This window comes from Sorex fumeus, unplaced genomic scaffold, assembly GCF_029834395.1.
Source record: "Sorex fumeus unplaced genomic scaffold, SorFum_2.1 ptg000006l, whole genome shotgun sequence".
NCBI classification, from domain to species: domain Eukaryota; kingdom Metazoa; phylum Chordata; class Mammalia; order Eulipotyphla; family Soricidae; genus Sorex; species Sorex fumeus.
Window position 1 is genome coordinate 33,546,992 of NW_026606063.1, and position 14,023 is coordinate 33,561,014.

The window sequence follows — 14,023 nt, forward strand, 5'->3', positions numbered from 1 at the left end:
AAAAAAATTAGAAATTGTGCTCCCATTTGACCCAGCAATACCACTTCTGGGAATATATCCTGGAGATACAAAAAAGTACAGTAGAAATGACATCCGCACTTATATGTTTATTGCAGCACTGTTAACAATAGCCAAAATCTGGGAAAAAAAAAAAAAACCCGAGTGCCTGAGAACAGATGACTGGTTGAAGAAACTTTGGTACATCTACACAATAGAATACTATGCAGCTGTTAGAAAAGATGAAGTAATGAAACTTGCATATAGGTGGATCAACATGAAAAGTATCATGTTAGTCAGAAAGAGAGGGACATAGAAAGATTGCACTCATTTATGGAATATAAAGTAACAAATGGGAGACTAACACCCAAGAACAGAAGAGATAAGTACCAGGAAGATTACTCCATGGCTTAGAAGCCGGCCTCACATGCTGGGGAAAAAGGCAGCTCAGATAGAGAAGGGACCACCAAGTAAAGGGTGCGAGGACCTGCTCGGGATGGAAGATGCATGCTGAAAGTAGACTATAGACTGAACATGATGGCCACTCAATACCTCTACTGCAAACAACAACACCCATAAGGAGAGAGAGAACAAAAGGGAATGCCCTGTCACAGAGGCAGGGTAGGGTGGAGGGGATGGGGTGGGGGTGGTGGGAGGGAAGCTGGGATCAGTGTTGGTGGAGAATGGGCACTCCTGGAGGGATGGGTACTCGACCACTGTATGACTGAAGAGCAAGTATAAAAGTTTGTAAATCTGTAAGTGTTCCTCACGGCGATTCATTAACAAAATTTTTTTTAAAAACCAGCTAATTAGACAACAGTGAAAAGGAACATGCTTTAATACAATTTACAAAAAGAGGTCAGAATTTGGTGGGATTTTTTTCCATATTAAAAAATGTAAAGGTTGCTGGTTACGTAAGATTCCACTACCACTTTTTGTACTTAACTATGGTGATATTTAAAGCATTGATTTTTATAGTGTGGACAAAAGCAAGCGCAATTCCATGCTTACAGAATGAGCATTTTGATTACAAGTAATAAAATGACTTTCTCCGAAAAGACGCTCCAGAAAAACACTTCTCCTGCACCTTCCTAAGCCTATAAAGTTTATACCGTGCTTCGAGATTTGGGATGGGAAAAATAGCCTTCAATTAAAGAACCTCTGTCCATAGGACGCGCATAACACACTGGGAATGAATTTTCAGGTCCACCGAGGGGCCCTGCGTTGTTGGCCACGAATATAGGGGAATATAGGAGACCAGGCCGGGGTCGGCCAGGCTCTGCTCACACGTGCTCCTTGTCAAACTCGCACATGAAGTGCATGGTGATGTGGCATGCCACGTCGTTCCAGCCACCCGAGGCCACCATTTCCACGCAGTCCTCCTCGTCGTAGGCGTTGTTGGGCTCCCCGCTGCGCCACTTGTTGAAGGTCTGCATGGGCGAGCGGTCAGAGTAGATGAAGGTGCCCTCCCGCTCCAGGTCGTTGATGCCGATGAAGACGCGCGCCAGACCGGCCTGCGTGATGTAGCTGGCCATGAGGCTGTTGGCGGCCTCGTCCTTGGGCATGCCCAGGGTGCCTCCGCGGCCCTGGCACGACAGTTGCGCGTCCACGTACCTCTTCTCCTCCTTGACCAGCAGGTAGATCTTGTGCTCCGTCTCTCGCACTCCGGCAACAGCTGCGGGGGAGGGCAGTGCTGAAAAGTGAGCACTTGCGTGTCTGTAACCAAACTCAGGGCCATCTGCACGCACGAAAAAACGCACCGACGCAGAGGGCGAGTGGGTGAGAGGGACAGGGAAACGCTGCTCGGGGCCACTCTCCAGGCCAGACCGGGGTCGGGGCGGGCCAGGGCACCGGGGGCAGGGAAAGCACCGTGAACTTACCATTTTTTATGAATTTTAGTTCCGTTGTCAGTTGGGTGACCTGGTTGTCCATCTCCCCGATGGCCTTCCTGAGTTGGCTGCATTCACATGGGATGCCTGGGGGACCGGGTGAGTTCCATTAGGAATCTCTGGAGAGATCGTAGTAGAACCTCCCGCAGCCTCCACTACAAAGGATGGGGGGGGGGGGGTGGAGTGATAGCACAGCGGGGAGGACGTTTGCCTTACACAGCAGCTGACCTGGGTTTGATTCCCAGCATCCTATATGGTCCCCAGAGCACCGCCAGGAATAATTCCTGAGTGCATGATCCAGGAGTAACCCCTGTGCATCACCGGGTGTGGCGAAGAAAGAAAGAAAGAAAGAAAGAAAGAAAGAAAGAAAGAAAGAAAGAAAGAAAGAAAGAAAGAAAGAAAGAAAGGAAGGAAGGAAGGAAGGAAGGAAGGAAGGAAGAGAAAGAGGGAAGGAAGGAAGGAAGGAAGGAAGAGAAAGAGGGAAGAAAGAGGGAGGGAAGGAGGGAGGGAGGGAGGGAGGGAGGAAGGAAGGAAGGAAGGAAGGAAGGAAGGAAGGAAGGAAGGATGGATCAGTCCTCACAAGCCCTGGAACTAGTTATTTCATTCCCAAGGCAGGAAAAGGATATTCCCAGAGCTCCAAAATGAGATGGATATCTTTAGAACCAGTTGTAGGGGGAAGAAATGGAGGTGCTGGGTTAGGAAGCCGAGGGGCAGTCCTCGGATTCTGGCAGTGGATGGGGAGAAGATAAAATAATAAATGTGGAACCAAGGGAACTCCATAATGGTTGGGTACGGGGTGAGTGGGAAGGGTGGGAGAAGACAGTCCATAGCCCTCTGGGTAAAGGGGACACTGGAGGGACTGAGCAATAATGAGCGAGGACACAGCCCTGATGAATGTGCTGCCAAAGGACTTCTTGAAGCCCCAGGTCATCTTAGCATAACAGTGTTGGGGAGCTGGGGCAGAAATAGGGGAAGGAGGGACTGGAGCCATAGTACAGCAGGTAAGGCATTTGCCTTGCATGCAGCTGACCTGGGTTCGATTCCCAGCATCCCATATGGTCCCCCCAAGCACCACCAGGAGTAATTCCTGAGTGCAAAGCCAGGAGTAACCCCTGTGCATCCCAGGGTATGAAGCAAAAAAGGAAGGAAGGAAGGAAGGAAGGAAGGAAGGAAGGAAGGAAGGAAGGAAGGAAGGAGATGGAGACCCTGGGGGAAGGCAGTTCTGGGAGAGCCAAGGGAAAGGCAGCTCAGGAGGCAGGTAGATTTGGGGGGATGGGAGAGGGAGGGGGGCTTCAGAACACTGCTTTAAGGTAGAAAAAGTGGAGAATATTTTGAGGATGATGGGATGAATGCTTGCTGGTGTTTGAGGCATGGAAGCCTCCAGAACAATTCCTCCCAGAGCAATGATTTCCTTTCCTTGTCTTCCTTTCATATTTTGAAACCTGCCTGGGCCCTACCAGTCCCTTTTGCAAAAGTCCCCTTTGCATCAGGGTACTGTGCCCTTGGTCCCACCGTCAGTGCTACCAAGCACTAGGGTTCCCACCCACCCATCCCCACCCCATTCATCTCCACCCCGCCCAGGAAGCACTGCTTTCCCTCCAGTACCAGAGTTCATTCCAGCAAAGCTGTTTCTCATGCAGCCATCCCTCCCCCTCCAGTTTGGCAGGTTTGGACTTTTTAAATTCAGAAACCGAATGCCTCTGTTTTCATCCTAGTTCTCAGGGTCAGAACTTTCTCAGAGGGAAACTGCTTCTGAAGGGAACTACTTAGATGAATGTGCACAAAGGCAAGAGAAGCAGGGGTGAGGGACAGCGGGCTCAGCCCCTGGATGCGGACAGTCCTACAGACACATCAGTCAGAAAGTGAGAGGTACCACCAGAGACTGGGGAGCACACTGTGTTTCTTCAGGACTGAAACGCTGATGGCTTGTACCAAAGGGCATCAGGGGGTCTGGCTGGAAGAAAGTCTAGTTATGCAAACACCATGTCTTCTAATTCATCTCGTACCATTACCCATCTTTCGCACTATACCCAGCAGTGCCCAGGGCCTACTTGTGGCTCTGAGCTTGGGGAGTGCTCTCAGTGGTGCTTGAGGGACCATGCAGTGCCAGGGATTGAACCTGGTTCAGTGGAATGCTCAGCCCATTGAGCTATCTCTCTGCCCCGTCCTCGCCATCCTTATTGATGACGTATCTTGGAGCTGGTCACGAAAGCCCACCTTGCTCTCTCCACTCTGCTGCCTGATCCCCACAGTGGGTCACTCAGCCAGCCTTGATGCATGTTGCAGTTGTCAGCACATCTTCATTCATACAGACAGTGGATGGGGAAAGTGGCCAGGGAGGTTTGGTTCAGGTGGGATGTATTTCGGTGACCTGTCTGGGAGGTCACGTGTGCTGGGCAGAACAGAAAGGATAACTGTGCCAGTCATTCTAGCAGGAGGCAGCAAAACTGTCCAGCAGTGTGTGTGAGGGGGAGGTTACACTGGAAGCTCGAGGGAATGGTTGAGCAGGATGATTAGAGTAGCAGCCACACATTAAGTACGATCAGGCAGCGCAACCCCCATGGAAGGTCGTGTCAGACAGGTGAGGGTCTGCAGGGCTGGACTGACGACTACCTTGGAAGTGATTGTGACATGCCTGGGAGTAGAAAAGGTTGTGGCCACTTGGTCAAAGGAGAGAAGGTCACAGACAAGCTCCACAATGAATAAAAAGAACACAGCTGAGCAGCTCCCCACCCTCCACTACTGTCAGCACCAAAAGGGGTGGTCAGCAGGGGGCTAGGAGAGGCCCTAGGGTGAGGCAGGGCCTCCATGAGCCTCTGGAGGAGCTTCATCAGAGGGTCATAGGGAGTTGGCTGCAGAGACATGCAGCATGAGGAAAATCCTAGAATGCAGAGGTGCTTCTCTGAAAAGTTTGGTCTCCAGTAAAGGGGGGGTCCTGCGGTATCCAGAGAGGTGCCAGAAATCAAGACAGCATGCTCTGGATAGGTGAGCCAAATTCTGTGTGTCAGAGGATTAATGGCAGCAGGCAGACTGCAGCCTCAGAAGGACACAAAGATATTCAGGCCAAAGGAAATCAAACATTGACACAGCCAGCTATGGAGTCTGTGTCACCTATATGTCACCTCTCTTCCCAGCTAATTTCAGATTTATTTCATGATTCACACTTCTTTTCAAATGTGCCATTTTCATACATTTTTTAAAAATCCTTGAACTGCAGGCATCCAGGGTGGAGAGACCCCAGTGGACAGTCATGGAGGAAGTTCAGTGCTTTGGCTGTGAATATGAAGTGAGAACTTATTTTTGAAGAGGTGTGAGAAAGTGCTCCTGAAATCTGCACAATATTGTGAGCCAAAGCTACCTTCATTTCACAAAAGGAAAGAAGAAGAAATCCTTGAAACTTTTAAGCCATACCTGGCTCTCCATTTGGACCAGGGGGTCCTATGTCACCAGAATCTCCTTTTTCACCTAAAAAGGAGAAAAGCAAGGTAGGTGAAAGTCATCATTCAATGGTGGCACATGTCTCATGCATTCAAAAATGTCAAGGGACTGGGGGTAGAGCTTAGGTGGTAGAGCAGATGCCTTTACATCTCCAGGCCCTGGGCTCAATCCCCAGCTCCCTGTCTACCACCAGGCATGGCCCTGTGGACTCTTAAGAACAAAATCAAGGCTAACAGTGTTATTTCTTTTACCTGTTATGGAATTCCTCCAGACTCTCTTTATGCCATGAACCATGGGGAGTTGCATTCTACAAATAGATCTTCAGACTTTATATGATATAGAGCGGACCCCACCCTTACTCCCCACCACCAAGGTTTTAGGTACTATTAAAAGAGAATTCTTGGGTCCGTTCTGGGAAATTCCAGAGCTTTGATGGAAACACTATGCCGATCTCATCTCATGAATCCTTAACATCACAAAGTAGCAGCTAAATCTCCTGTCTGTTCTCTCCTTGCTCCTCACTGGAGCAGGAAAATTCAGATAGAACAGGTTATGCCAGGCTGTTGTGGACCTCAGAAACCAGAGCAAAATAATAAACTATGTTGGTGATCCCATTATGAGTGCCAAGGTCTTCCTGCCTGCTGACAGGTGGCTCAGGGTCCCAGGAGTAAATGGCCACCACAAGATAAGGGCAGAGAGAGAGAAAAGAAAATTGCCTGCCATAAAGGCAGACTAGAGGTGGGGAAGTAGAAGAAGGGAAACTGGGGACGTTGGTGATGGAAAATGTACACTGGTGAAAGGGATGAGGAGTGTTGGGACATTGAATAATCAAAACCCAATCATGAACAATTTTGTAACTGTGTATCTCACGGTGGTTTAATTAAAAAAAAAAAAAACAAATAATCAGGGCATTGACATTGAGTCCCTCCTCCCCTCCCTTTCTTTCTACTTATAAAACTAGGGGTTTTATAACCCCCCTTGCCAAAATAATGGCAAAAAAGCTCTCTAGCGACTCTAAAATTAGATAGTGAATATTTATATTAAATTCACATGAATATTCCTGAAACATTATTTCCTTCTCCCTGAAGGAACCTGTGTCTCCACTGGCACCGGCCCATGAGGCGCCGTGACTCCTCCATCTGGAGCCTCATCTTGCCTTTACGCAGGGAGGGAAAGAGCTTGGCGCTCTCCACCCAACTGATTCCTTTGTGCTCTTTTATGAACACTAGGGGCTGGAAATGACTGAAAGTTCAGCTTGACAGAGAGCCAGGAAGACAGTCTCAGAGCTGAAGTGAATCAAGTGAGCTCAGCCAAATTAGGGTCTTCTTGGCAAGTTGTCCCCTGGCGAGATGTTGGAATTTATCCAGTGCACATGGCACCTATTAAAAAGTACACATGTCCCTACCCAGAGTGTGGGTATCCACTGCATTCTACACAATGGTTAAAAGGTGAGGATGACCCAGATGGCCCGAAACAGATCAATGAATCAATAATACATGCTCTCTCTGTTGTAATGGAATATTACTCATCCCCCAAAAGGAAGAAAATTCTGACACGTGCTACAACATAGATGAACTTGAAAATATTGTACTAAGTAAACCGAAAATTGAAGAGAAAACCTTACATCATTCATTTTATACAAAATCTCTGTAATAGGTAAACTGATTGGAGAGAATAAGGATTAGTGCCAAGAACTGGAGGAGAGGGAATGATGAGCTAATGCTACATGAGTAGAGTTTTTGGTATAATGTAAAAAAATGTTGACATGGATGACAGTAACAGATGTACAGTATTGCAAATGTACCTAATGCCACTGAATGCACTCTTTAAATTAGTTTAAATTGCAGCTTTCATGTTATGAACATTCTTCCACAAATGTTTTTGAGTTTTTAAGCATGCTGATTTCTTTTTACACAGCCTGTACAGTTTTTAGTGAGTCAGCCGCCCATGGGTAGGTGTTTTCCATGGATTTTCAGGAGGACTGATACTGCTGATCTGGTCACCCCAACCCTAAGGGCCAAGTGTCCCCTTCTGGTGCAGGACTGACTGTAGCTGGAGTTAGGGTGGAGAGCAAGCAGGGAAGGGGGTTCCATGACCATCTATCAGAACAAATTGGCCAAATTTACTTTTGAATTTACAATTCAAGTCCCTGAGACAAGTTAATAAGGTCCAAGAGATGACACCCACATTGGACAGACTACACTCACTCCTCTCTTGGCCCTTCCAAGTGCCCCTGCTTTGACAGCCACTGACTTTCCCTGGCCTCCAAACTCCCATTCCTCATGCCCATGATAGGACTGTAGAGTGACCTTCTTGGCACCACGAACATCCCACTGCATGGTGGCAGCTTGCTCTCTTCACCCTGAACTCCAAAGCCCATCACACATATAAACAGGCCAAGACATGGACAAGCTTTGCTACTTTCTCAAGTAACCAGGGAAAGGAGAATGGCTATAGGAGTCCTTAGTATCTCCAATAGCCCTGGGCACCATCTTCTGCATGCCCACCTCCATCGCTATGCAGGTCAAATTAGGCTGCAAGAAAAATAAGTTTAGCCAGGGCAGGCAGATGGTCACTCCTGCTCTGCCTTCAAGCCTGAAAGCCTGCTCTTGATCTCCTGTGCCCCCGTTTCACTGAGAATCACTAGAGTCTTACGCGTCTGACACCAAGGCTGAAGGTGGTACCCCTAATTGTGGTAGGGTTTCCAGAGTTTTTTCTTATTCTGTTGCCTCAAGTGGTTTTATGATAGTCAGGAAATATATAGATACTGCAGAGTGAAGAACATGCATTCTTCCCCCAAATGCTCAATGACACACAGCAGCAAACTGATGGGTCCCCAGGTGCAGACACTGAGTCAGAATCTCTAAAATTCATCACACAAAAGTCAACAAGACAACCACAGGACCATTCAGTCTGCAATGAGTCCAAGAGCCTGAAAGCCTGGAATTGATTGGGGAGCAGAAGAGCATCACAAATACCTTTAGAACCAATGGGACCGATTTTTCCATGGCGACCCACACTGCCTTTCTGTCCTTTGTCACCTGCATCTCCTGTAGAAAACAATAAGATCACAGTTGATGCACAAATAATTCAGGTCATGCGTCCTGTATAACACATACACACGTGATTAAGCACAAACTCATGCAGGAGGACAGTAAAGCAGTGATAGCTGTTTATCTATTCAAGGTAATGTAGGGGATTAACATTAAAAGGCTCATTGCTGGTCACCACTGACACACTTTCCAATGCAGGCATGCTTCCCCTAAAAGTCAAACATACTGCAGAACAAAGCTTAATAATGCATTATCACATCCTCACATGAGGTCGTTCTACTCTGATATGTGAGAAAAGGAAAATTGGTCTTTTCTTCATCCCAACATTCCTGGGTCTTTTTTTCTTTTCTTTTCTTTCATTTCTTTCTTTTCTTTTTCTGTCTTTGAGCCATACCTGGTGGTTCTCAGGACTTACTCTGAAATCTGCACTCAGGGATCATTCCTGGTGCTGCTCAGAGAACTGCATGGTATGCCAGGGATCAACCTCAGTCAACCACGTGCAAGGCAAATGCTCTGCTCACTATACTATCCCTCTGAGCCTGCATTTTTCCCAGGCCTTATTCCTGCCCCCAAGCCAAACCAGGCAATCTCTGCTACACAGACACAGAATAAAGTTCCTACTGCCAGGACCTGGTTATCAGTGCCCAAACTCAGCTGCATGCTCATTGGCAGAGCCATGGGCCTCTTTCTTTGTTCATTTGAAGTTCTCCACATGAAGAGGGGGAACATTTCAGAGAGATGGTGCATCTTCCAAAAATGAAGCTGGAGGGAAGGAGAAAGAGGTGGAGGGGAAGGAGGTTCCAGGGATTCTTCCTTGTAGACTTCATGTGACAATCCTCCAGCAGAGATTCAGTGCCACCAGGTCACCAGTCCTGTTCTGCTCTCTTCTCATAAGTGCTCCCTCCTTACATGGTGGCCCGTTGACGGCTCACACACCAGTGTCCCACAGGACTCTTCACTCTCATCCATGGAACCCACTGAAAGTAACTAGTCAGAAAATGCAGAAATTTTTTCAACTCAGTTTTTCCTCCACAAACTGTTAATGGCCTGGGTCACCACTCCTGTTTGTCCACTGACAATTGTCAGACACCCCCACAAGTCAACAAACAGCAAACAAGCATATAGAGAAAATTTGTGTAAAAAAGGGGAAAAGCGAAAAAGATTTATTTTGTTATGAATATATGTAGGTGTGGTTACATTTTATAATCAATTATCTTCCAAATTGTTGTAGAAAATGAATTTAATTCATTGTAAGTGACTGTGTGAGATGATGAGCAAGCACTTTATTTTTTTTCATTAAGTATTAGTGGTTTATGATACTAGATATGTTTTAGGGGTACAATTTCAAATCTCTCCAAAATGCAGGTTACCATACCACACTTCACCCCCACCAAATTATCAACATGCCTCCACCACCCATAGGAACCTCAATTCTGTGACCAGAGGCCAGTGGGTTTTGTTGCTATTGTTTGGCTTTGTTTGGCTCTGATTTGCTTCTCTATATCCCACATATGAGTTTGATCATTCGTTATTTGTCTTTTTCCTTCTGGCATATTGTGTTTTGCATGATATTCCATGGACTGAAGTGACAGTACAGCGGGTAGGGCATTTGCCTTGCACACGGCCGACCTGGGTTCGATTCCTTTGTCCCTCTCAGAGAGCCTGGCAAGCTACCGAGAGTATCCCTCCCGCACGGCAAAGCCTGGCAAGCTCCCCGTGGCATACTCGATGTGCCAAAAACGGTAACAAGTCTCACAATGGAGACATTACTGGTACCCACTTGAGCAAATCAATAAACAATTGGAGGACAATGCTACAGTGCTATGATATTCCAGTTTCCTCCATATAGTAAATCCACTGTGTTTACATAAACAGGCATTTGGGTTGTTGCCTTAATTTTAGTTGTTGCAAATTGTGCTGTAGTTCAAACCCTTGGCTCTAAACTATAGAAATGGAAAGTCCAGAAAAGGAGAGAAATGGGGGGAAGAGTAATTAGAGGCTGACAGGAAGAGGTTCATGGGAATAAATAAGGGAGTAGTGAAGTCAAGAATCTCGATCACATCAGTGATATATAAGTGGGGGTTATCTATAAATCTAAACTATGGAACCAACAACAGTAGATGCATATGATCCAAACTATAATTATCAAACTGAAAAATGTGTCTGTTAAGGAGGTAAGCTGGGGTGTGAAAGAGAACCTGGGGACACCAGTGGAGGGAAGTTGACACTGGTATTAAGATTTGTGTTAGTCACCCAAGAATAGCCAAGATAAGTACCAGGAGGATTACTCCATGGCTTTGAGGACAGCCACACATGCTAGGGGAAAAGGCAGCTCAGATAGAGAAGGGAGCACCAAATAAAGGGTGTTGGGAGGTTTCTCTTAGGATGGGAGATGCGTGATGAGAGTAGACTATAGTCCGAACAAGATTGCCACTCAGTGTCTCTTTTACAAACCACAGCACTCAAAAGGAGAGAGATAACAAAAGGGAATTCCCTGCCACAGAGGTAGGGTGGGATGGGGGAAGAGGGGATGGGAGGGATACTGGGACTGGTGGTGGTGGAGAATGGGCACTGGTGGAGGGATGGGTATTCGATCATTATATAACTGAAACCCAAGCACAAAAGTTTGTAAGTCTACAACTGTACCTCATGGTGTTTCACTAATAAAAATTTAAGGAAAAAAAAAGATTGGTGTTAGAATACTGTATACCTAAATCTCAACTATAAATGAGTTTGTAAATCATAGTGCCTTAGTAAAAAATGAATTAAAATAAATAAGTGGGATCAGAGAAATAGTATAGCAGGTAGAGTACTTGACTTGCATATGACCAACCCAGAATCAATCTCAGGTACCACATATGGCTCCCTAATCCCTGCCAGGAGTGATTCCTGAGCACAGTGCCAGGAATAATCCCTGAGCACTGCTAGGTGCAGCCCCAAAACCAATAAATAAATAAATAAATAGGATAGCATCAAATGAAAAAGGACAAGGAAACAAATTATACTAAAATTAAGTGGAGGAAATATTCACATACTGTATCATAAAAGGGCTAATATACTATATATAATATATACACACATGTATAATCTCACAAAACTCAGCGATAAATTAAAACAGCCTATTAAAATGAGCAGACACTTCTTCAAAGAAGATACACAGATTATGGGCAAAGGCACATAAAAAGAAAATGTTCATTATCAACTGATTATCAGGAAAATGCAAATGAAATAGTAGAGCTATCATTCAATTCTGCAAGAATGACCATTATCCAAATGACCAGAAACAACACTCTCGGGAATGGGTAGGAAAAGTAACTCTTTGTACTGTTGGTGGTAATAGAAATTGGTCCAAGAAATGAAAACAGCATAAAGATTTCTCAATATATTTAAATTGATCCATCATAAGAAGATCTTTGTATGGTATGCAGATAAAGCTTGTTCCACTCTTTAAAACCAAGGACTTTCCTGCCAGGAATTCCAAGTTTGGTATGCTCCCCTAAATTCAGAATAGAGACCAGAAAAAAGCATGGGCCTGGCATGTGAGCAATTGTTAAAATAGACACCCACATTCCCATTTGCATGCAGGAGAGCAAGGCAGGAGGAGTGACTGAGAAATCGCCATTCCCATGGAGGCACCCATATGAATGCCAATGCCCATGCCATAGGACACTGGCGGGAGGAGTCCAGCACAGCCATGGAGACTGAGCATGGGAGGCATCAATGTGACAAGGACGATGTGACCCTGAGGGGCACAGACCTTGATGGAAGGCCCAAGGATGGAGGGTGGAGGGGTTGGTGAGTGGTGGAATGCTGGAGCTACTGAGCAGCGTGCAGAGAAGAGGGGGGTGGAGGTTACCAATCAACTGCACTGTAGCATTGTCCTCCTGTTGTTCATCGATTTGCTCAAGCAGGCCCAGTAACGTCTCCATTGTGAGACTTGTTACTGTGTTTGGCATTATTGAATATGTCACGGGTAGCTTGCCAGGCTTTGCCATGTGGGCAAAATACTCTCGGTAGCTTGCCGAGCTCTCCGAGAGGGGTGGAGGAATCGAACTCGGTTCGGCTCCCGGTTGGCCATGTGCAAGGCAAATGCCCTACCTGCTGTGCTACTGCTCCAGCCCCATCAACCACTGCAGAGAAATGGCAAGATGTGGGTAGAGTCATTCCCTGGATAGGCAGTCACAGGAGCCCCGAGGACATGGGACCCACTGAGCAGGGAAAGGCCAAGTCAGGCAGAGAGCAGAGGAATCGAAGGGGCCAGGACAGTGAGACCCTAAAAGTGAGACACACATGCAAACCTGATGTGCAGGTAGTACAGGGGTTCTGGATTAGGTGACAGTGTCAGTCAATGTCTCTGAGCTGCTCTATTCCCAGCATCACCAGCTGGGGCCAGCCTGTCCTCCCTTCTCCCACAATGAGAAGGAGGCTGACTACAACCCCCACCCCCCAAATGGATCTCACCATTGTGGACACCCTGATCTGATTTTCTGTCCCCAGAGCCATGAGAAACCAATGTCTGCTGTTCAAAGTTCTCAGACTTTGGGGTTTTGTCATGATTGTCCAGTGAGATTCCACCTTTTTCTAGACCCTTGTACATGTGTGATCGCATAGTCTGCAGCTCAGAGATGATGATAGTGCCAAGAGGACTTTATGAAAAACCATCACTCCCTGAAACACAGGGACTGCTGTCAGTCTTCCCAGATCCACAAGACCAGCAGAAGAAGACAACCTTCTTCCTTATCTGGAAAGTCTAACTTTCCCATTTCCTGAGTCCATCCTTCTGGGGTTTAGAGTGCTGGAAAAGTCTGTTGAGTTTCAGGATAAGCATCCAGACAAACTCAGTGTTTATGCTTTTGTTATGTTACATCTTCCCAATTCCTGAGGAGGTTCTACTCGTTTTCACTGTTCCCTTATTGCTCATTGGTGGTCTGTGACATACTGTCCATTGCTCTTAGAGTTCATTTAGATCTTCAAAGTTAGATTAAAGTGGAGTAAATAGAGCTTTTGGTCCTGGAGACAGAGGCCAAAAAGTGGAATTGCTGAATCATATAGAAGTTTAATTCTTAGGGTTTTTTTTTAGAAGTGTCATATTGTTTTCCAAAAACATTAAACTACACATCATTTTCACCAGCAGTGGATGAGATTTCCTTTTCCCCCACATCTGCACCAACACTGGTTGCTTTTGTTCTTCTATTAGCCACTCTCACTAGTGTGAGATAATATCTGGTCGCTTTTTTTGTTTGTTTGTTTGTTTGTGCTTTCTGATTCACACCCAGCAATGCTCAGGGGTCACTCCTGGCTCTACACCCAGGAATTATTCCTGGTGGTGCTCAGGGGACCATATGGAATTCTGGGAACCAAACCTGGGTTCGCTGCATGCAAGGCAAACGCCTCACCCACTGTGCTATCGCTCCAGCCCCAATATCTGGTCGTTTTGATTTGCATTTTTCTAATGATCAGTAACACAGCACACCATTTCACATACCAATTGGTCATCTATATGTCTTCCTTGAGGAATTTCCTGATAATCTCTTCTCCTCATTTTCTTGATGGGGTTGGTTTCTTTTTTCCTTAAATTTTATAGCTATTTATGCTGCTATGTTCCTTACAGCACTACACACAAGAGCCAGAATCTGGAAACAACCC

At 46.2% G+C, this 14,023-nt stretch overlaps 1 protein-coding gene across 5 annotated transcripts in view; it reads right to left on the reverse strand.

The window, feature by feature from the left end:
- Positions 1-817: 817 nt before the first annotated feature.
- COLEC11 (collectin subfamily member 11) overlaps positions 818-14,023 on the reverse strand; it is a 64,752-nt gene continuing 51,546 nt past the window's right edge. For 3 of the 5 annotated variants that reach the window (XM_056126720.1, XM_056126694.1, XM_056126703.1), the window contains 4 exons: positions 8,303-8,374; positions 5,298-5,351; positions 1,878-1,973; positions 818-1,690 (listed from right to left, as the gene is read on the reverse strand). In XM_056126720.1, the coding sequence (XP_055982695.1) occupies positions 1,281-1,690; positions 1,878-1,973; positions 5,298-5,351; positions 8,303-8,374 (632 nt within the window). In that variant the 3' untranslated portion in view covers positions 818-1,280. The remainder of the gene's footprint in view (positions 1,691-1,877; positions 1,974-5,297; positions 5,352-8,302; positions 8,375-14,023) is intronic. The other 2 variants (XM_056126729.1, XM_056126712.1) reach the window with 1 other exon arrangement.